Source organism: Grammomys surdaster, unplaced genomic scaffold (assembly GCF_004785775.1).
Source record: "Grammomys surdaster isolate TR1022 unplaced genomic scaffold, NIH_TR_1.0 269, whole genome shotgun sequence".
NCBI lineage: Eukaryota > Metazoa > Chordata > Mammalia > Rodentia > Muridae > Grammomys > Grammomys surdaster.
The window spans coordinates 334,122-356,524 of record NW_021604710.1 but is presented as its reverse complement, the minus strand read 5'-3'; the positions used below and the strand labels follow the sequence as shown (position 1 = coordinate 356,524).

The following is a 22,403-nucleotide window of genomic DNA, read 5'->3' as shown; positions in this document are numbered from 1 at the left end:
TTAGATGAAATTGTGGCAATTTAGGTCTGGAATCAACAAAATAGAAAAATGAAAAGAAAGAAGAATATAAAGGACCAATGAAACAAAGACATAGTTCTTAGGCAAATTAATTAACAGATGGGTCCTGATGAACAAAATAAACAAATTTGAGATGAACGACAATACAACAAAAGTAAAAAAATCAAGGGAATCAAATGGATTTATCAGATATCTACAGAACATTTCATCCTCAAACAAAAGAATATACATTTTTCTCAGCACGTAATGCTACTTTCTCCAAAATTGACCATATAATTGCAAAAACACAAACCACAAAAGATACAAGACTATTGAAATAATCTGATTCATTGTATCAGATCACCAGAGACTAAGGCTGGTCTTCAATAACAACAAAAGCAACAGAAAGCCCACATATTCATGAAGTTTGAACAACTCTCTACTCAATGATAACTTGGTCAGAGAAGAAATAAAGAATGAAATTGAAAACTTCCTAGAACTTAATGAAAATGAGAGCATAGCGTACCCAAAATTATGGATCACAAAGAAAGCAGTGATAGGAGGAAAATTTATAGCACTAAGTGCCTTCATAAAGAAACTGGAGATATCCTACACTAGCAACTTAACAGCACACCTGAAAGCTCTAGAACAAAAAGAAGCAAATACACTAAAGGGGAGTAGATGGCAAGAAACAATCAAACTCTGGGCTGAAATCAACCAATTATAAAGAAAAAGAACTGTCCAATACAAAGAGTCAACAAAACTAGGAGCTGTTTCTTTGAGAAAATCAACTAGATAGATAAATCCTTAGTCAAACCAACTAAAGAGTACAGAGATTGTCTGGAAATTAACAAATTCAGGAATAATAAGCAAGACTTAACAACAGAAACTGAGAAAATTAAAAAAAAAACCAACCCAGATCTTACTACATAAGCCTATACTCAACACAAACTGAAAAATCTAGATGAAATGGATGATTTTCTAGACAGATATCATGTACCAAGGTTAAATCAAGATCAAGTAAAGTATCTAAATAGTCCCATAATCCCTAAGGAAATAGAAGCAGCCAATAAAAGTCTCTCAACCAAGAAAAGCCCAGGACCAGACAGTTTTAGTGAAGAATTCTACCAGACCTTCAAAGAAGACCTAATACCAATACTCCTCAAAATGTTCCACAACATAGAAACAGAAGAAACAATACCTAATTTCTTCTAGGAAGTCACAGTTACTCTAATATCTAAACCACATAAAGACCCAACAAAAAAGAGAATGTCAGACCAATTTTAGGTAGGAATATGGATGTAAAAATACTCAATAAAATTCTAGAAAACTGAAACCAAGAGCACATCAACATGGTCATTTACCACAATCAAGTAGGCTTCACCCTAGTTATGGTTGGATGGTTTAATATATGAAAATCCATCAACATATTTCACTATATAAACAAACTCAAAGAAAAAATCTCACATGATCATCTCACTAGATACAGAAAAGGCCTTTGACAAAATATAATACCTTTGCATGTTAAAAATCTTAGAGCAGGAATTCAAGACCTATATATAAGCAAATCAAAAGCAATATACTGCAAACCAATAGCCAACATCAGATTAAATGGAGAATATCTTGAATCAATTCCAGTAAAATCAAGGACAAGTCAAGGCAGCATACTCTCTCTCTCTCTATTTATTCAACATAGTACTCAAGATTGTAGCTAGAGAAATTAGAACACATAAGGAGGTCAAAAGGATACAAGCTGGAAATTAAGAAGTGAAGGTATTGCTACTTGCAGACAATATGATAGTATACATAAGCAGCCCCCAAAATTCTATCAGAGAACTTCTACAGCTGATAAACAACAAAGTGCCTGGATATAAAGTTAACTCAAACAAATCATTAGCCTTCCTTTATACAAAGGATAAACTGGATGAGAAAGAAATTAGGGGAACACCACCCTCACAAAAGTCACAAATAATATAAAATATCTTTGTGTGACTCTAACCAAGCAAGTTAAAGATCTGTATGAAAAGAACTTCATATTTCTTGAAGAAACAAATCAAACAAGATCTTAGAAGATGTTGATATCTCCCATGCTCACATATTCATAGCTTTAATATAGTAAAAGTGATCATCTTATCAAAAGCAATCTATAGAGTCAATGCAATCAATCCCCAGCAAAATTCCAACTCAATTCTTCACAGAGATAGAGCAGTTCTTTGTTATTCATATGGAATAACAAAAATTCAGGAGAGCGAAAAAATTCTCAACAATGACAGAACTTCAGGGGGAATCCCAATCCCTGACCTCAAGCTCTACTACAGAGCATTAGTGATAAAAATCCATTTGGTATTGTACAGAGACAGAGAGGTCAATCAATTGAGTGAAATTGAACCCAGAAAGAACTTTTCATTACACAGAATGATTATTGCATTTCATAAACAGAAAGTACATTTTATTAGAAAACATGAAAATGTAATATAAAAGAAATAGTAGGTAGAGGAGAAATAATGAGAGAGGAGTTGAGATTAAAAGATGACATGCACTAGACTTACAAAATGATAGTATAGAATAGTAACAGACACAAGAGAAGAGGAATGGATGACTAAGAGAAGTTCTGAGAAACTTTGAGTATACTTTAAATATTAAAAAAAAAGCCCATATAGGTTGTTTATATATTTAAACTGTCCCTTCTATACATGAATGGCCACATTTACCCATTGTGGCAAGAAATAGTGCATTATCAGGGAAATGGAAAATTATACCTCCTTGTTCTTCCAGGAAGACAAATGTCAGAAGAAAAGTGGCTGTGTAATTTGTCCCATTGGGACTTCTAGTTTGATTGTCAGCATAAATTTAGCTGCCACCTGCACCCAGTCCCACATGCTCCAATAATTTCCATATCCTCCTATGGCCTTGAGGCAGCATGCCAGTTTTAGAAAATTTCTCTGGCAAAGAGAAATCCATCCAAATCCATTCTTTCTGAACTTCACACTAACATGATTGTGAAATAAATGAAAGTATGTGAACAGTCTGAAAAACCTGACAGACATGGTAATATGACCAACCTACTTGGGAATGAGCCCAGGATTACATGAATGAGAAACACCATGGAGAGATGACAAGTCTGAGTGGCTGTTCAGAGGTGTTAAGCTTACATAGTCATGCCAGTAATATGAACACAAAGTGTTCTATGAGGTCCATGCTAGCACTTTTCTTTTTGCAATTTCTTCTGATTTCCAGTTTCTCCAGCCTCCAATCAGTGTGTGTCCCCAAACACAACTGCCACAATTTTATCTACAATATGCTAATGCTCACGTTAATGGGCATCTTCAGAACCATAATGATTTTTCAAGGAACTCAAAGATGATCTCATTGCCAATGTACTTTTTCCTATACCTGGGTTTAGTGGATAAAATCACTGGATAGGAATGATTCTCCAATTGAGTGTTATAAATAGGCACAAGCTGACCCACAGTCAGGTACTGCCCTTCTATGGATGATATACGCCTTACTAAAATGAAACCTGAATTTTAGGGATGATTTAATTGAAAAAAACAAACAAACAAACCAGGATTTCATACAAGAAGACTCACCACTGACTAACCACAGCACCATACTCTTATAACTAACATTATATTCTTGAATATTAGAAATATCCATAATTCTCTCATTTTTACGTGTGCCTGATTTTTCTCAGAAGTTGATCATTGCTCAAAGCCTATCCTTCAAATTTAGTATTGACTTCTAAAGCTGCAGATTATTTGATCTAGAATACAGTGCAGTTAATCCAATTACAAAAGAAGACACATGACATGCACTCACTGATAACTGGATATTAGCCTAAAAGCTTGCAATACCCAAGAAACAACTCATGGACTACATGAAGCTCATGAAGAAGGAAGACCAAAGTGTGGGTGCTTTGGTCCTTCTTAGAAGGAGTAACAAAATACTCATGGGAAGAAATATGGAGACAAAGAGTGGGACAGAAACTGAAAAAGGGGTCATCTGGAGACTGATCCACCTGGGTATCCATCCCATGTGCAGTCACCAAAGGCAAACACTGATGTGGATGTCATGAAGTCCATGCTGACAGGAGCCTGATATAGCTGTCTCCTTAGAGGTCTGCTAGACCCTGACATACACAGAAGTGGATGCTCACAGGTAACCATTGAACTGAGCATTGGGTTCCCAATGAAGAAGTAAGAGAGAGGAATGAAGGAGATGAAATGGTTTGCGGGCCCAATGGAGAGACCAGCAATACTAACCAGCCAGAGCTCCCAGGGTCTAAACCAACAGCCTGGGAGCACATAGGGAGGGACCCATGGCTCCACCTGTATATGTAGGGGAGGATGGCCTTGTCAGTCATAGGTGGGAGAGGATGTCCTTGGTCCCATGAAGGCTGGATGCCCCAGTGTGGAGAAATTCAAGGGTGGGGAGGTGGGAGTGAGTGGGTGGGTGGGGGCACATCCTCATAGAAACAGGAGGAGGGGGGATGGGATGGGGTTTCTGGGTGGGGGAGAAATGGGAAAAGGAGATAGCATCTGAAATTTAAATAAAATATTCAATGAAAAAATTAGTTAAAAAACAAAAACAAAAAACAAAATCACACTAAGCATCATTGATACATACTCCTTAAGATTATCATGGTATATGCAGCATTGTTTGTATACTCTCTATGTTCCTGACTAGACACCATATGATATGAGCCTGAGAATCAAATGTCCTGAAACGTATGCAGAACTTGACCTTTGTATTCAGGTAATTCTCTCCTACACAACAAAGCAACATATTTCCTATTTCAATTTTACACCTTCTCTGCCACCCATGTATGAACCCCAAGAACCTGGTAGAAAGCATACAATTGAAAAGCCCACACATTTTAGGAACTCTATACCTCCTTACTTAGCATCATTGATGTTTCTGTGTTGGTCCATAGAGTTCCTCAATTGTCTACATTTTATACAGTAGAGTGGCTGAAATCAGAGGAAAAAATTGAGGAATGACTGACAGACTCTTTTTGTTGGTGTTGTTCAAAGAGCCCCGCTATCTACCAGAGTCTGGCTTTCTTCAGAGTTACTGAATATTTTTTTTTCAAAATTACTAAAAGCATTTACACTCTAAGATTCCCATAGGGTATTTGTTCTTTTACAATCATAAATTTATTCTATTAAAGCAGGACACTGTAGACAAAGGCTAGACAACCACTGTTTCTCTCATTCTAGCATCTTTTCAAGAATTAGCTATTTCTTTCCATCTTTCCTAAGAATAAACATTTCCTTGACACTTGAACTCCAAAAAAGAGTTGATGAAAGAATCTAGGACAAGGAAAATACATGTGTGTTTGCTCAGGAAGTATCAATGATACCCCACCATGAGAGACAGAGTTTTCCCTCCTCAAAGATATTAAAGGTCTGCTCTTCTTCAGTGTTCATTACCTTCTTCCACCATGAATGCACTCATGATCCTGGCCCTTGTGGGAGATGCTGGTAAGTTTCATGCTTTCTGTGGTGTAGTTTTTCTAATTACTTAGAAAACATGGGCTCCTCCTTCACAATTGTCTCTGCTCTCTTAAATCTGATGTTCATATTTTTATCTAGCGTCCTATTTCCACTTTTATAATCTCACAAACTTTATGTTACACCAATCTCTGTCAACACATACTCTACAACATCTTTTGTTGAATTCAGGGCCTTGATTACAGAGGCTGAAATGGAGGCCAGAGACAGGGTGCATAGATTGAACCAGAAAGCAATATCCTCAGCAGAAATTAATCTGGGATTCCAAAAGCATAGTAATTGATGAATTTCAGAAGGAAGCATGCAATATGGTAGACAACTACCATGTAATTGGATCCCACTTAATGCTTTCTTTTTGTCAATTCTTTTATTTTTCCTTGAACTCTGATGAGGGGTGGGCTCACTAGCATCTAGTTCCATGTCCTAGTCCTTTTACAATGGCACACATCAAATCTTGTGTTGCCTACTGGGGATACTGTTTCCCTGTTTCTCTTAGTCAATCTACTCAGAAAGTAATACTAAAAAAGTGGGAGAGTGATTCAAAATTGAGCAATCTACCCTTCAACATCTTGATGAATTTGATTCTCTTTTAAATCTCCACTCTAGTTCCTTTCCCTGCTGCTGCTACTGATGACAAGATTGTTGGAGGCTACATCTGCCAGGACAACTCTGTCCCCTACCAGGTGTCCCTGAACTCTGACTACCACTTTTATGGAAAATCTCTCATTAATGATCAGTTGGTGGTGTCTGAAGCTCACTGTTACAAAATGTGAGTGATGGTTACCTAAGAACAGTGCCACCAGACAGGGACATTGTGAGAGCAGGCATTTGTTTGCTCAAGTGATAAAGTTGGAGGAGAACGTGAATCACATGAAAGAAAGAAGATTCTGACAGAAGTTCATGTTCACAGCCTTTGGATGAACACTGACACATAATAGGATGTTTCGCCATCACACACATGCAAACATATCAAACGAACAAACAAACAAACAAACAAATATGAAGTAGAAAGAAGAGTACATCTTGAAAGAAATAAAGGGTAATCTTCTCAATATACAAACCAATGAGGAGCTGGCAAAAATTTTCACAACTAGTACCTGTGTCTTATAGCAATAAATTGCATCAGAGTTTTCAAAATACAGCTGAAGATGGCTTTATCCTTCATTTTCTTCACCTGTTGTTTTGATACTCTATTATGGGATGAGTAATAATGTCCCCAAAATAGACTCTCAAGTCTGTGTGTGGGTGAAAATTATAAAAAAATACATCATTACAACATGGATTGTACAGTCTCATATTCTAGATCATGAGTCATTAGGTTTGGAGTGGTGATCAGGAGGACGTACCTCTCACAAGGTCTCATATGTGAACTGTAAAAGTTCCCATAATGACCCTTGTTTTTGAAATTTGACAGTACAGCTCTCATTTCCAAAACAAATGAGCACGAGAACCTGTTTTTTAAAATAAAATCTCAGTTGTTTAACTTTACCAAAGAGGACTCTGGAGCCAGATGATGGGGTGAAAGCCTTCCATTTCAAAGAGGAAGCAAGAGCATCCAGCCAACCTTGCTTCACAGTCAACATCCCAAAAGGAAGTTCTTCTTCTAAACACTATCTCAAAACTCCTCCAAATTCTAGTTCCCTCCCTTCTACTTCCTGTGTGTATCTCCATCTGTCCTCCTGACTCTGTTTTACTCTTTGTTTCTTTCTATGTTCTCTCTCTGTCAACAGGCTGCTTTCTCTGCCACTTGACCTATGTTTGATTTTATTTAATTATGATTACAGTAAACAGAAAACTCTGATATTGAAGGTGAATGTTAGGGATGAGAATGCTACAATTAGAAACAGGATTTTCCAGTGTATAGCATAGTTTTGGGACTCACATTGTGTATTTTCTGCTGATTAGGGGCATTGAATTCCTTGGGGGCAATTCTGTGTTCATTGTTAGGGTATCTCCAACCCACATCCAGCAACTAGTATCCAGCATCCAACATCCAGCAGCCAGCAGCCAGCAGCCAGCAGCCAGCAGCCAGCAGCCAGCAGCCAGCAGCCAGCAGCCAGCAGCCAGCAGCCAGCAGCCAGCAGCCAGCAACCAGCAGCCAGAAGCCAGCAAAAGCAGGAATCAGAAACAGAAGGAACCAGCAACAGCAGTAACCAGCAACAGCAGCAACTAGCAACAGAAGCAATCAACAGCAGCAGGCATAAAAGCAGGAAAATCTTAAAGGCTGCACCTCTTAGAGGCTCTTCTTGTCTCTATATACCCTCTCAAATGTCCCTCAAGATCCAGTTGTCATACACTTGCAAAAACTATCTGCATCTGCTAAAATCAGACCCCTCCTGGAGCATGAGGCAAATCAAAGTTTGGTGATGTGGGCAAACTGAAGCAACCTTTACCTGGGATTAATCCCACACCTGGGATTAAAACAAAAGCATATTCCTATAATAGTTCAATACTTTTAAAGAAATTAAAGTTCTCACTACAACAATTCTATTAAAATCAGGAAAAAGACAGGGCTGTCTACTATGTATTTATTAAATATAGTATTTGGAATTTTAGCTAGTGAAAGAAAGCAATTTACAGGATACCAAATGGAGACAAATTGGAAAAGAAAAAGTCAAAGTATCCTTATTTACAGATGATATAATAGTATACATATGCAATCTCAAAATTTTTACTAGGGAACTCCTATAACTGATAAGTATCTTTCGTAAAGTGACTAGATACATAATTAGCTAAAAATTCAGCAGCTCTTCAATACACACACACACAAATTGACTTGATATAGAAATCAAAGAAAAATCAGCCTTCACGATAGATATACATATTATCAAATGTCTTAAGGTAATCCTGACAAAGCAAGAGAAATACCCGTATCACAAAAAACTTCAAGTCTTTGCAGAAAGAAATTGAAGATGGTATCAGAAAATGATAAGAAGCTCCATGTTCATGGATTGGTAGGATTAGTATAGCAAAAATGACCATTTTACCAGAATCAATCTACCAATTAATGCAATTCCCATGAATATTCTACGACAATTCTTTACAGACCTTGAAACTTTATACTTAATTTCACATGTTTTCATTTCTGTGTGTCTTCCTTTTATGCTGTTAATTTCCAATTTTTCAATATTCTATTTCAAAGTTTTATTTACTATATTCTCTTCTTTTGTCCTTGGTGGTACAGCAGATGACTTTAAGACATTAAATTTATTTCTATTTTTATTTCATTAAATATACTATTTTTTCATTGAATAAATTTGCGTTATCATTTTCCCTCAACTCCTCCGAGATCTGACACATGTTTTCTCCAGTAAAATCTACCCCTTTAAGTCTTTTGATACAAAATAAGGACATATCTTAAGGATTATAATAAAATCAAAACAAACTAGAAAAGCACAAAGTAACAGAAGAAGAAGAGCAAATAAAAAAATCACAAGGGACAGATAAAAACTCAGAGAAACACAAGTTCATGCACACAGCAATCCCATAAGAACACCAAAGCACAAAACTGAAAGTCATATTATATATGCAAAGGACCTGTAAGATTAAAAAATAAAGCCATGAGTAAACATTATAAATCAAAGACCCTCTAAAACCTCTATAGATGTTGTAGAGTTATATTTTTCAAGACCTATGTTAGTAAAGGCTCTTAAATGATTCAACTTCCCTTATAACCCAGAGACTAAAAGGTATGGGAGGAAGCTGGCTAATTGGACATGGCAGGCATGGATCTGTTTAAAGTAGTTCTTTGGGGAGATTCTAATCTTCATTGTGAGCAGTCCACTCTACTAGTAAAACATCAAGCATAAACCAGTAGCAGTGGCTTAACCAGAAGACATCATGAAGCTCCACGAATCAGCATGAGTCCACTGAAGCAGCAAGAAAGACAGAATACTACCAGAAGTTCTTTGGTTCATTCTTTCTACAAAATTACAGTAAGATTAGAGAAGAAAACAATATGAATCAATACAAGAGTGTCATCAGTGAGGACTAGGTGAAGGTTCTTTGTAGGTACCATATTCAGCTAGTTGTCTGGATGTTGCCTTCGGCAATAGGACCTTGCTGCCTGTATTCAGAGAGCAAACGATTATGTTGGCAATTGTGTGAATTGTCTGGGGGAATTTCCATGAACACCTTTGGCAAACAACCCCATTGGATATAATCCAGCCCTGGTCCTGGAAACTTCATTTGGTGACAAGAGAAGGCCACTGGGACTCTGTTTCTCTCATCATTTGGAGATCTCATTAGGATCGGCACTAACTGACAATGTTCATTCTCTCTAAATTGAGCACCTTACATTTGATGACCCCACTGTCTCACCCATGTTACCATCCCCCTTTCCACCCAATTCCCTTCCTCCATCTACCTCCAATATATGTTTTGTTTCACCTTCTGAAGTATGATTTATAACTAATATCCATTTATAATTGAGTACATATTATGCTTGTTCGTAGGTTTATATTTTTCAAAAACTACTTTATTTAGGGTTCTTAAATTCTTTAATCTTCTTTCTATACCACTGACAAGAGGTAGGGGAGAAATAGAGTTAATAGGAAAAGGGTGATGTGGACCTATTTAGAATGTCTTTGAGGAGATTCTACTCTTCCTTGTCATAATACCAGCACTTGAGTTAAATAGCAAATATGCAACATGAATCAGTAGTGATAAAATCATCCAGGAGTATCATCAAGGGTACACAGAATAGGCACAAATAAGTAGTAGTGGTCAGAATGAGCCAGAAGATAACAAGAAGGTTTTTGGTGATTTTCTCTTGATGAAGTAAAGACCAGCAAAGACCAGTGAAGAAGCAAGGTATTGAATGGTATAGCAACACAAGTGTCCTCTCAATGTGTGTGTCTCATATTCTTAGTAAACATCACATGCCGTCTCAAGCATCTGCTTTCAGTAAAACATCATATGATCTTGAAACAGCTTCCAAATAAACATCAAACTACAGAACTGAATTGTTAAAGAAACCAAAAATTTTCACTTCAATTGTTCTTTAGGATCTGAATTACCTCACTCAGTATGGTATTTTCTACTTCCATGCTTTTGTTTGCAAAATTCATGATGTCTTTGTTTTTAATAACCAAATAGTATTCTATTGTGTAAATGAGCCACATTTTAAAAAATCCATTCTTCAGTTGAAAGGCATTTAGATTGTTTCACTTTTTTGGCTATTATGAATAAAGCTGCTATGAACATAGTTGATCAAGTGTCCTTGTGGTATGGTGTAACATCTTTTGAATATACAGCAAGGAGGGGAATACCTGGGTCTTGAGGTAGAACAATATTAAATTCTCCAAGAAACCACCAAATTGATTTCCAGAGTTGTTGTTTGCACTCCCACCTGCAAAGAAGGAGTGTTCCTCTTGCTCCACATGCTTGCCAGCTTGTGCTGTCCCCTGAGTTTTAGATCTTAGCCATTTTCTTGGGTATAAGGTGGAATTTAAGAATCATTTTAATTTGCAGTTCCCTAATTATCAAGGACTTTGAACATTGCTGTAAATGTTTCTTCTTCATTTGAGTTTCCTTTCATGAGAATTATTTGTTTAGCCCTGTATATGCAATTTTTAATTGGATTATTTGATTTTATGGTGTCTAATTTCTTGAGTTATTTACATATTTTGGATATGTCAGATGCAACGTTGATGAACATCTTTTCCCAATCTGTAGACTGTCATTTTGTCCTATTGACAGTGTCCTTTGATGTCCAGAATCTTTTCAGTTTCATGAGATCCCATTTATGAAGTACTGACTTTAGTTTCTGAGCCATTGGTATTCTATTTAGTAAGCTGTTTCATGTACAAATGAGTTTTACACTAATCCCACTTTCCAAACTATTAGATTTAGTGTATCTGGTTTTATGTTGAAGTTTTGATCCATTTGAGCTTGAGTTTTGTGCAGAGTGATAAATTTGGATCTATTTGTGTTCTTCTACATGCAAACATCCAGTTAGACCAGCACCACTTTTTGAAGACGTACTCAATTTTCCATTGTATGATTTTGGCTTCTTTATCAAAAATCAAGTGTTTGGGTTTATTTCTGGATCTCTGATTCAATTCCATTGACCAACCTCTCCATGCAGTATTCATTACTATTGCCCTGTATTACAACTTGAAGTCAGGGATAGTGATACCTCCAGAATTTCTTTTAGTATTCAAGATTGTTTTTAGCTCTTCTGAGTTTGTTTTTCCATATGAAGGTGAAAATTGTTTTTTTCAATTTATATAAAAAATTGTGTTGGAATTTTGCAGAAAATTTCATTGAGTCTGTAGATTACTTTTGGTAATATGGCTATTTTCACTATATTAACCCACAGGATCCATGAGCATCTTCTGATATCTTTCTCAATTTTTTTCTTCAGAGAATTGCTGTTCTTGTCATACAGGTCTTTAATTTGTTTGGTTATAGTTTTACACATTTTTTATATTATTTGTGCCTATGATAGGAGGGCATTGTCTTTCTAAGTTTTTTCTTAGACCATTTATCATGTGTATAAAAGAGGACTACTGATTTCATCAAGTTAATTTTTTGTTCAGCAACTTTGATGAAGCTGTTTATCAGCTGTAGAAGTTCTCTGGTAGAAATTTTGGGATCACTTATGAATATCTTATCATCTGTGAATAGTGACACCTTGACTTTTTCCTTTCAATTATATTCCCTGTGTCTGCTTTAGTTGTATTATTTCTCTAGCTAGAACTTCAAATACTGTATTGAAGAGACACACAGAGAAAGTAGACAACATTTTCTTGTTGCTGATTTTAGTGGAATTACTTTACATTCATTTCCATTTAGTTTAAAGTTGGCTATTGGCTTGATGAATATTGCTATGATTATGTTTAGATATATACCTTGTATCCATGGTCTCTCCAATACTTTTAACATGAAGGGCTGTTAGATTTTTCAAAGACTTTCTCACCCACTAATAAAATTATAATGTGGTTTTTTTTCTGTTTATACATATGGTGGATTATATTGATAGAATTTAGTATATTGAACTACCTGTGCATTGCTAGGATGAAGCCAATTTGATCACGGTGGATGATGTTTTTGATGTGTTCTTGGATTTGGTTTGCAAGTTGTTTTTTTTTTTTAATGAAGACAAGTACTTTTTGTTTTGTTTTCTTTTGTTTGTTTTGTTTTTCGAGACAGGGTTTCTCTGTGTGGCCCTGGCTGTCCAGGAACTCACTCTGTAGACCAGGCTAACCTCGAACTCTCAAACTCAGAAATCCACCTGGTTTGCAAGTATTTTATTGAGGGTTTTTGTGTCAATATTCACAAGGGAGATTGATCTGAAGTTCTCTTTCTTTGTTGATTATTTGTGTTGTTTAAGTACTAGGGTGACTATGATTTCAGAAGTATTTGTTCAGCTTCTATTTCATAAAATAGTTCGAGGAGTATTGATATTATCTCTTCTTTGTAAGGCTGGTAGAATTCTGGACTAAAACCATGTGGCCCTGTTTTGTTTTTTTTTTTTGTTTTTTTTTTTTTTTAATGACTGCTTCCATTTCTTTAGTGATTATCGGACTATTTAGATAGTTGACCTGATCAGGGATACAGGATCAGTTATACATTCCTTCTTGTTGAGGGAGGTTATATAATTTAATTAGAGACTGACAGGATACAGACAGGCTAGTCATCATAGCTAGGAAATGGCAATAATCTAAATGGCTTTCAAACAAATAAATAAATAAGAAATAAATATAAAAAATAAGGAATGAAAAAAAGCCTAGGAAGGTAAAAGGAGACCAATGACAGGATAGGGAAGTAGGTGGTAAATAACAGAACAAGAGTAAGGCTATAAATACAGAACAAGAGACAAGCGTAAGATAATAATAAGGATTCCTGAAAAACATATAAAAAAAATGTGTGTACGTGTTTATGTGTGTATATAATGTAAATATTTATATAATTAGATATAATGCCACATATATTATTATAATAAAATTATAACAATATATGATAATATTACAGTAATACAATATTATATATTATATAATTATATGTAATAAATACAGAGTTCATCTATATTATCTAATAAATGAAATTTTTTATCTGTATTAGGGACACCACCCCCTAAGAGCCAAAGACCATCTAACAAAATGACAAACACCCTACCTTTGAAGAGCCCTGTTTTGAGAAGTTCTCAGGGTTGTCAAAGAGACTCCTGAAACATTATGGGCTATTGATTATTGCACTCGGTTGTCCCCCAGAAATGGAAAGTAAGTACTTTTTGTTGGAGATAGCATACATTTAAGACAGAGGACCCCAAGACCTCTGAGCTGACCTGACTTGAATGCCTTGTTTTTGAGGATAGGTTTTCATGATACCAGAAGGTGCTATGCAACCCTCCAAAGAAGGATGGCAGCAAACAATCTCACCCAGCCATGATGCCTATGAATCATGCAACTTTTAGAAAAACATTCATTCAGAAATTTCCAATTTAAAATGTTATTTATTCATAAACAACATATATATTCTTGAAAGTGTTCGGTTAAAAATCACATGTAAACATAAAAGACTATTAAGAACATTTTTAGCATGAACCTTCTGATATACGTTTTTTCTAATTGCTTTTATCATTTCAGCTACTGATGAAATACCATTCCATGCAACATATATGGAGATGTAGGATGCTCACCACATATCAATGGTAAAGAAAAATGACTTCAAACAAGATGCATTTAACACAGAATAAAAGAAAGAGAACAGACAGAGACACAGAAAATAAGGAAAAATTCACTTTATTGGCATAATGACTTCAAATGGATTAAGGATGCTTAGTTTGCAGCAATGGTGTCCTGAATCCAGGCCACATAGTTGCAGACCTTGGTGTACACACCAGGGTTGTCCTTCAGGGCACAGCCATAGCCCCAGGAGACAATGCCCTGGAGCTGTCCATTGCAGACCACAGGGCCACCAGAGTCACCCTGTGGGGGAGAAATGCAGTATTGAAGGAAGAGATATAAAGAAAAAGGACAACCTTACTCTGACCTGAAGATGCCATACTAACCATGCTTTGCCACCCGTGGTTAGCCCATCCTCTATCCTTGCTGACATGTGAAATAACCTCCACAAGAGCCCTCCTCACTTTTCTATGGAACCACTACAGGAAGTTTCCTACCTCACATACACTTGGGCATCCTAACCCCTCTCCTAGGGAAAACTCAGTACTTTTGTGAGAATGAAGCTGGTTACCTGGCAGGAATCTTTGCCTCCCTCCAGGAAGCCAACACAGATCATGTTATTAGTGATCTTTCCAGGATAGGCGGCCTCACAGTCAGCCTGGGGCAGCACTGGGGCATCCAGGCACTGGAGCAGGTCTGGGTTGTTCACTTTGAGGAAAGGATAAGAAAGAAATGTGATTCAGACCAGGATAGACATCAGCATTCCAGTGGAGACAAAGCTATTGACTCCTGAGCATTCTTCAAGATATTAAAGCCCAGCAAGAAACTTAGATCCCAGAATAGTCATTATTGACATCCTTCCTGAAAGAAATAATAAAACAATCTTCATCTGCTCTGTTTACATGCTGGGAACCAGATCATGTTGTGTGCAAATATCTCTTGTACCCACTACAGAACTTGGTGTTACTGGGTACTTGCAATGGTTTTGCATCTTAGAAGCCAATGCTTTCAGTGTAGAACCTTGCTTGCTTTTGGAACGTTGCAAAGGAAGTAGATGAAGTGTCCTACTCACCACCAAAGCTCAAGGTGTTTCCCCAGCCAGAGATGAGACACTGAGTGCCAGCAGCCGCACAGGAGCTGGGCAGAGCCACAGTGGCCACTCTGGCATTGAGGGCCACAGGGGAAGAGAGCTTGATCAGCATGATGTCATTGTTCAGGGTCCTGCTATTAAAGTTGGGATGCTTGATGATCTTGGCAGCATTGACAAACTGCTCATTGCCCTCCAGGACATTGATGTTGTGCTCTCCCAGTCTCACTTGGATGCGGCTGTTGGGAAAAGAAGCATAGTAGAGTCTTCCTCTCCATTACCCCCAAATAGCTCAGAAATATTGAATTTTTTTTGCTGAATATATCTGGAATGGGGAAGAGGCCTTGTTTTGTATCACAGAAATAGGAGTATTATGATGTGCAACTGCAATTTTGAGACCCAATTACTTTCCTCTTCAAAAGAAAAGGAATATGGTTGTTGTTAGACTGCAGTTGGAAACTCCTCACGTCTACATCTCCTCCCTTGGCATACAAATACTTCCTTTTTTCTTCATTTTTCCTGTCTCTTTGCAAAGTATAAACCATCTTAAATCCTCTCCTTTTAAAAAACTATTATTCTGATGGATCTATTTGGGTCTGGGATAAGATAGTCTTGATCCATTTAGCTTTGCTACCTGGCAACTTGCTATGAATTTACTTTCTAGGTTCTTTTCCTAGATTTTCTCAACCATAAACTGGCTGAATCTGATGTGCATTCACATCAAATGTGTCTGACACTATTTGGTATAGAAACACTCTCAGTTCTCTCTATATGGTGAAATTAGCTGAAAGATAATGTTTTAATAAGTTTACAGATTGCTGACATTCACTAAAACTCTGAGTTTAAAACACAGTATTAGTCTTTGAAGTAGTCTCTGTGTGACTTTGAATTTTTTCTTTTTTCCTGAAGTCAACTTTCTTTGCTTTCAATATCTGTATCATTGATTTATTTTCCACTGTTTAAGAGTATATTTAGTATTATTCTATATATTTTACATTGTAATTTTACATTGTTTATTCTATATATTTACTCTCCCCACACTCATCAAAATAATTCAGTTGGTAATCTTTCTCTTCTCATTATTCCTGTTTACTTTACAACCTTAGTTCTTGCCTGATCTTATACTTTGCCCTCAGGAAGGCCAAGTTTGTATTCTATACAGTAAGAGTCCACCACTTACGACTTGTAGCAGTGAGCTGCAGACAGCACCCACTGGTCATTGATGAGGGAACCTCCACAGAAGTGGTAGCCAGAGTTCAGAGACACCTGGTAGGGGACAGAATTCTCTTGGCAGGTGTAGCCTCCAACGATCTTGTCATCATCATCCACAGGGAAAGCAACTTCAACAAAGAAAAGAAGGCCATTGAGGAGAAAATTCATGAAGCTGCTGAAAGGTGAATCCCTCATGCCTCTGACTAGGAGTCCTTAATGGGTACAATAATAGAGGGCAAAAAGATAACACCACCTCCTGTAGGCAAAAATAAATGTTTGTCCAACATAGAGAGAACTATATTGGAACATTTCAAAATTGAAATTTAAAATCTTGATTTTATTGGAGATTATTATCTTAAATTTCTAACACAGTAGATAAATAAACTATAGATGACTACATTTTAATGGGTTACAGAGCAAGCCATGATCACAGCTTGCAGGAATTCGACGCAGAGACAACTGATTCACTACCTTCCTTGATCTCGAGATCATCATTCATTGATGTGTCTTACAGAACTTAAAAAGTTTAAGGTAGTTTGAATTGTATCTTCAAAATATCCTGAGGATATAGAGCCCACAAGCTTTATAGCTCATCTATAGATTAAGAACAAAGAGAGAGTAGGTGTTACGTAGGACAGATGGATGTAATCTTACTCTGGAAGATGATTGATTTTTAAGTTTAATTGCATGTTTATGTCTTCAACACATTGTGGTATTACATAAATGTTCTTCCTAATAAAAAGTCACTGTTCCAGACTCCTAAGGTTAGAATTTTAAGACGAGAATTTCCAGTGTAATGAAGATTTCAACTTTCAACTTAGGAGTATTCCTCTTGTACAGACAATCTTGGCTGAGATATCTCCAATCTGTTAGACCCATGCAGAAGACCTGCTGACTCGTTTCCTGGATCCAGCATATGCTTTCATTTCTGATCACATAGTAAATGAGTGAGAAAGGGGTAATAAACTTTAGGCTTACAGAGAAACTTGAAAGATTAGTAGCAGAGCTACTGCTGGTGGAAGAAAGAGGATATTGGAGTTTCAATAGGGTGAAAAATGATCCTTAGTGGTAGGGTTCACAGCTTCTAGAAGGAAGAACAGGACCCAAGTTAAATCACAGAACTCACCAGCAGCTCCCACAAGGGCCAGGAACAGGAGTGCACTCATTGTGGCAGAAGGTACTGAGCACTGGGGGAAAGCTTGCCTTTATACCCCAATGCAGGGAGAAGGAGGTACTAAGGGGAGGGCCCCCTCTGCTCCTACACAAGCACACCTGTGGCTTTCCCCTTCCAGAGACTTAGATTATCTCTGCTCTGTTTGTTTATTCTGTAGGCAGGTTAGGTACATGTGATAAGGAAACTTTTCTTCTTGGTGCAGGGAAGGATAACAGTTGATTCTTGAAAGAAAGCTTTGCAAAAAACAGTGGAAACATGGACTGTTGAGGTGTCATGGCCTTCTTAGACATACATAAAGAGGTTAGAGAGTAAAGAATGGCCTTCTTACCAGAAAGGGGGACAAGATTTGAAATGTAAATAAAATAATAAAAAAGAATGGCCTAATTTTATTATATATACCCTAATATCATGGGAAACATTTCATTCATTTGTGGAAGACTCAATACTGTTAGGTGGGAAATATCTACAAAGCAGTCCCATATTCAAGGCTTAGGACCATTATAGAAGTAAGAGCGGTACAACTCTAAGAGCTGAGAGATTGGGGAGTTTTCCATGTGATTGTATCCTTTAGTGATATCAGAAGATGCACCCATAAAGTCTCATAAATAAGACTGTCCAAATATGAACTGAACACATACTACACCAATGGCCACACCAGTGCAATAAGAAAAATACCTACTCTGATTTAAGCCTACAAAAAATACAATTGGCAACTGAGTAAAACTGGAATTGGAATACATGAGCTTCTCCAAGGAAGAGAACACTAAGTACACCAATTGGTTGTCCAGTACCAAATTGTCAGGCTTGAAATTATACATACAAGTAACTATATACAGACAGAGCAGATTACATTAAATATGCATGCATATTTATATATGTATATATTAACATATATAAATCTCTGGGTGCTGTTTCTTATTTATTTGTTCCTGGGCTCATTCATACGTTGAACGTCTGTCATGTTGCCATGTCTGTCAGGTTTTTCAGACTATTTACATAACTTCATTTTTCAATATCACATAAGTATGAGATACTCAGAAAGGATTGATTTGGATGGGTTCGTTTTAACCAGAGATATTATCTGAAACTGGCATTCTGCCTCAAAGCCATAAGGAGGCAGAGAAATTATTGGAGGAAGTGAGTCTCAGTGTAGGTGGCAGTTAAATGTTCTACTGACAATCAACCTAGAGGTCTCAATGAGAAAAACTATATATGCAATTTCCTTCAGGCATTTGTCTTCTTGGAAGAACATGAAAGCAGAATTTTCAGGTTCCACGATAGTGTACTATTTCATGCCAAGTGGTTCCTGTATATGCAGTGTGAAGTGTATATTGCCCCGGTATATTCCTATGGATTGGTGTTTCTTTGAAGTGTCTATAGGAGAAAAGGTGAAAATTCTAGAACCTACATGGTTGTAATTATATTTAAGTTACTCCCAAGTTCTAAAGGCAAGGTTTATAACCCTAACTACCAACATAGAAAACTGTGGACAAATTTTACTCTGGTAACTCATCTGTTTACCTTAAACCTCTAAAACAAGAAGAAATAACACTTCAAATATTATATGACACTAAATAGTAAATTCAGGTCTGGAATTAATAAAGTAGGAAAAAAAGAAAAAAGAAAGGATCAATGAAAGAAAGATTTGTTTTTTTGAGAAAATCAGTAAGATTGACAAACTCTTGTCCAAAATAATGAACAGATGAATCCTGAATATCCATATTAACTAAATTAGAAATGAGGACATAACAACAGAAAGCAACTAAATCTAGGGAATCAAAGAATACACTTTAAAAACCTATACTATATGAAGTTAAGAAATCTAAAGAATATGGATTATTTCCTTGGTATATGTCACTTACCAATGTTAAATCAGAATCAGATAAACAACTTAAACAGAGCTAAAACGCCAGAGAAATGGATGGAGTAATTAAAAGTCTCTCAACCAAAATCAACCCAAGGCTAGATGATTTTAGTGCAGAGTTTCAAACAAAAATTAATTGCTGATGTTCCTTAAATTATTACATAGTGACTATTTTATCCCCCCTTCTAAATGAGGTTCAAGCATCCTTGCTTGTGCCTCCCTTCTTGTTTTTCTTTCGTTCTGTGGGGTATATCATGGGTATCTTGTATTTTATGGCTAATATACACTTAGCAGTGGGAGGTAGGAAACTGTGTGGGAGAAGGAATGGGGAAGAGAAGGGAGGAGATAAGGATCAGGTGTGGTTAGAGACAGAGAGAAGGCCAGAAATCCAGGAGACTGAATGGAAATCTGCAGCTGCTGGTGTGTGGTGGTGGTGGGAATTTCTAGGAGGTACCCAGGAGTCAATGCAGGTGTCCTTAGCCAAGATATATGACAGTAGGGACATGAAACCTGAAGAGGCTACCTCCTATAATCAGGCAGGACCCCCAGAATTGGAATAAGAACACCAACCCACCCACAAAACTTTTGATCCAAAATTTTTCCTGTCTAAAAGAAATGCAGAGATTGGAGGAATGGCCAACCAATAACCAGACCAACTTGAGATCTATCCCATGGGCATGCACCAATATTTGACACTATTAATAATACTCTTTTATGCTTGCAGATACGAGCCTAGCACAACTGTCCTCTTGGAAACACTGCTTAACAGCTGGCTCAAACAGATGCAGATACTCATAATCAAACATTGGAAGGAGGTCATGCTCTCTTATTTAAGAGTTAGGGGAAGGATAGAAGCCCCTGAAAGGGATAGGAACTCCATAGGACAAACAACAGAGTCAACTAACCTCGAACTCTGGCAGCTTTCGAGACTGAGCAGCCAAACAAAGACCATGTAAGCTAGATTGAGGCCCCAGGCATCTATGTAGCAGATATGCAGCTCAATCTCCATGTGAGTCCCCCAACAACTGGAGCAGGGGATGTTCATAAAGCTGTAGACTGTGGAATCTGTTCTCCAACAGGGCTCCCTTATCTGGCTTCATTGGGAGAAGATGTACCTAATCCTGCAAAAACTTGATGCCACACACTCAGAGGAGAAGGGAAGGGGAAATGCAGAAATGGATTCTGTGACAGGGTGGACCAGGTGGAGGACAGCTTAGGGATGGAAAGAAAAAAAGAGACAGACAGACAGACAGGCAAAAAGAAAGAATGAGAGAAAGAGAGAGAGAGAGAAAGAAAGAAAGAAAGAAAGAAAGAAAGAAAGAGAGAGAGAGAGAGAAAGAATTGTATAAAATACATACAGATGGAACATTACCCAGTTTGTGCTATGAAGTTACAGTTATCTTGATATCTGAAATCACATAGAGACCCAACAAAGAAAGATAATTATAGACCATTTTCACTTATGAGTGTAGATATATGAAATGTCAATAAAATACATACAAAGGGAATTAAAAAGCATAACAAAGATCTTCCAAAATGACCAATTATGCTTCATCCTAGAGGTGCATACATGGCTTAACTTTTGAAAATTGTTAAATACAACACATCAAAATGAAAACTAAAAGAAAGAAAAAACCCACATGATCATCTCATTGGATGCAGAAAAGGCCTTTGGCAAAATCAAACACCCTTCATAATAAAAGTCCTTGAGACATAAGTGGTACAAGTCAGCCCTCAAAACAATGGAGTCAATTTGTTGCAAGTCCATAGTCAGTATCAACTTGAATGGAAAATAATTCAAAGCATTTTCACTAAAAATAAGGAACAAGACAAGGTTGTTCCCTTTCTTCATACTTATTTAAATACACTTTTTGAAATCTTAGCTAGAGCAGTAAGACAGAAGCCCTTCAAGGGGATACAAATAGGAAAGGGATAAGTCAAACAATATTTATTTGTAGATGTTAGTTTTGTATATAAATGACACTAAGTCTTCACCAGGAAATGTCAACAACTGATAAGCATTTTCAGGAAAATATGAAGATATATAATTAACACATAAAAATCAGTGAATCCCCTATGTAAAAATGACAAATGGACTGAGAGTGAAGTCAGGGAAGCAGTACCTCTTTTAATTGCCTTAACTATACACAAGTTGGAACAATTGTACAAGTAAATGAAGCACTAGAATAATAAAACCATAAAGGCACTGTAGAAGATATATACAAAATATAAAAACATATCTGAAAACATACAGTTCTCCCATCTTCATGGTTCAATGAGATTCACATACTAAACATGGCAATCGTATCAAAAGCAATCTACAGCTTAAATGATGTTCTTTTTGAAATTCCAATACAATTCTTCACCAACCCTGAAGGGACTTTTTTATCCTTCATAAGGAAACTGATGCAACCTAAGTTAGATTAGAAAACTAAAGAATAATAAAAGACATGCTGTAGATATCCACATAACCTACCTCAAATTGCTATAGAGATATAGTAATATACACAATGTAGTGGCAGAAAATCAGAGATGTGGAGCTATGTAATGGAACTGAAGACTCAGACATACATCCTCACATATATGCACAACTGATTTTTGGAAATGAAGCTAGAGATGCACACTGGAAAAATGACTTCATGTTTCACCTTCAACAAATGGTTCTGGTCATATTGGATGTCTGCATGTAGAAGATTTCCAGTAAGTCTACTCTGCCCAAAACACAACTCCAAATGGATCTGTAACCATATGGATTTTCTATGCCCACCCCTCTCTGAATAAAGACATGGAGACTTACATTGGTTTAAAGTAGCTTTTGGTTTTGGTTATTCCTCCTTCTTTCTTTCTTTCTTTCTTTCTTTCTTTCTTTCTTTCTTTCTTTCTTTCTTTCTTTCTTTCCTCCCTCCCTCCCTCCCTCCCTCCCTCC

General features: G+C 36.8%; 1 protein-coding gene and 1 gene segment (V, D, J or C); both read right to left on the bottom strand.

Moving 5' to 3' along the window:
* Window positions 1–22,403, bottom strand: part of LOC114628506 — a 392,361-nt gene that overhangs the window by 102,261 nt on the left and 267,697 nt on the right.
* The window catches only part of Prss2 (serine protease 2), a 43,806-nt gene continuing 35,644 nt past the window's right edge, over window positions 14,242–22,403 (bottom strand). The window contains exons 1-5 of one of the 2 annotated variants that reach the window (XM_028776393.1): window positions 17,566–17,692; window positions 16,408–16,567; window positions 15,213–15,466; window positions 14,712–14,848; window positions 14,242–14,443 (exon numbers count right to left, since the gene is read on the bottom strand). In XM_028776393.1, the coding sequence (XP_028632226.1) occupies window positions 14,294–14,443; window positions 14,712–14,848; window positions 15,213–15,466; window positions 16,408–16,567; window positions 17,566–17,605 (741 nt within the window). In that variant the 5' untranslated portion in view covers window positions 17,606–17,692 and the 3' untranslated portion in view covers window positions 14,242–14,293. Of the gene's footprint in view, window positions 14,444–14,711; window positions 14,849–15,212; window positions 15,467–16,407; window positions 16,568–17,565; window positions 17,693–22,403 lie in introns of those variants that run through there. The other variant, XM_028776394.1, reaches the window with a different exon arrangement.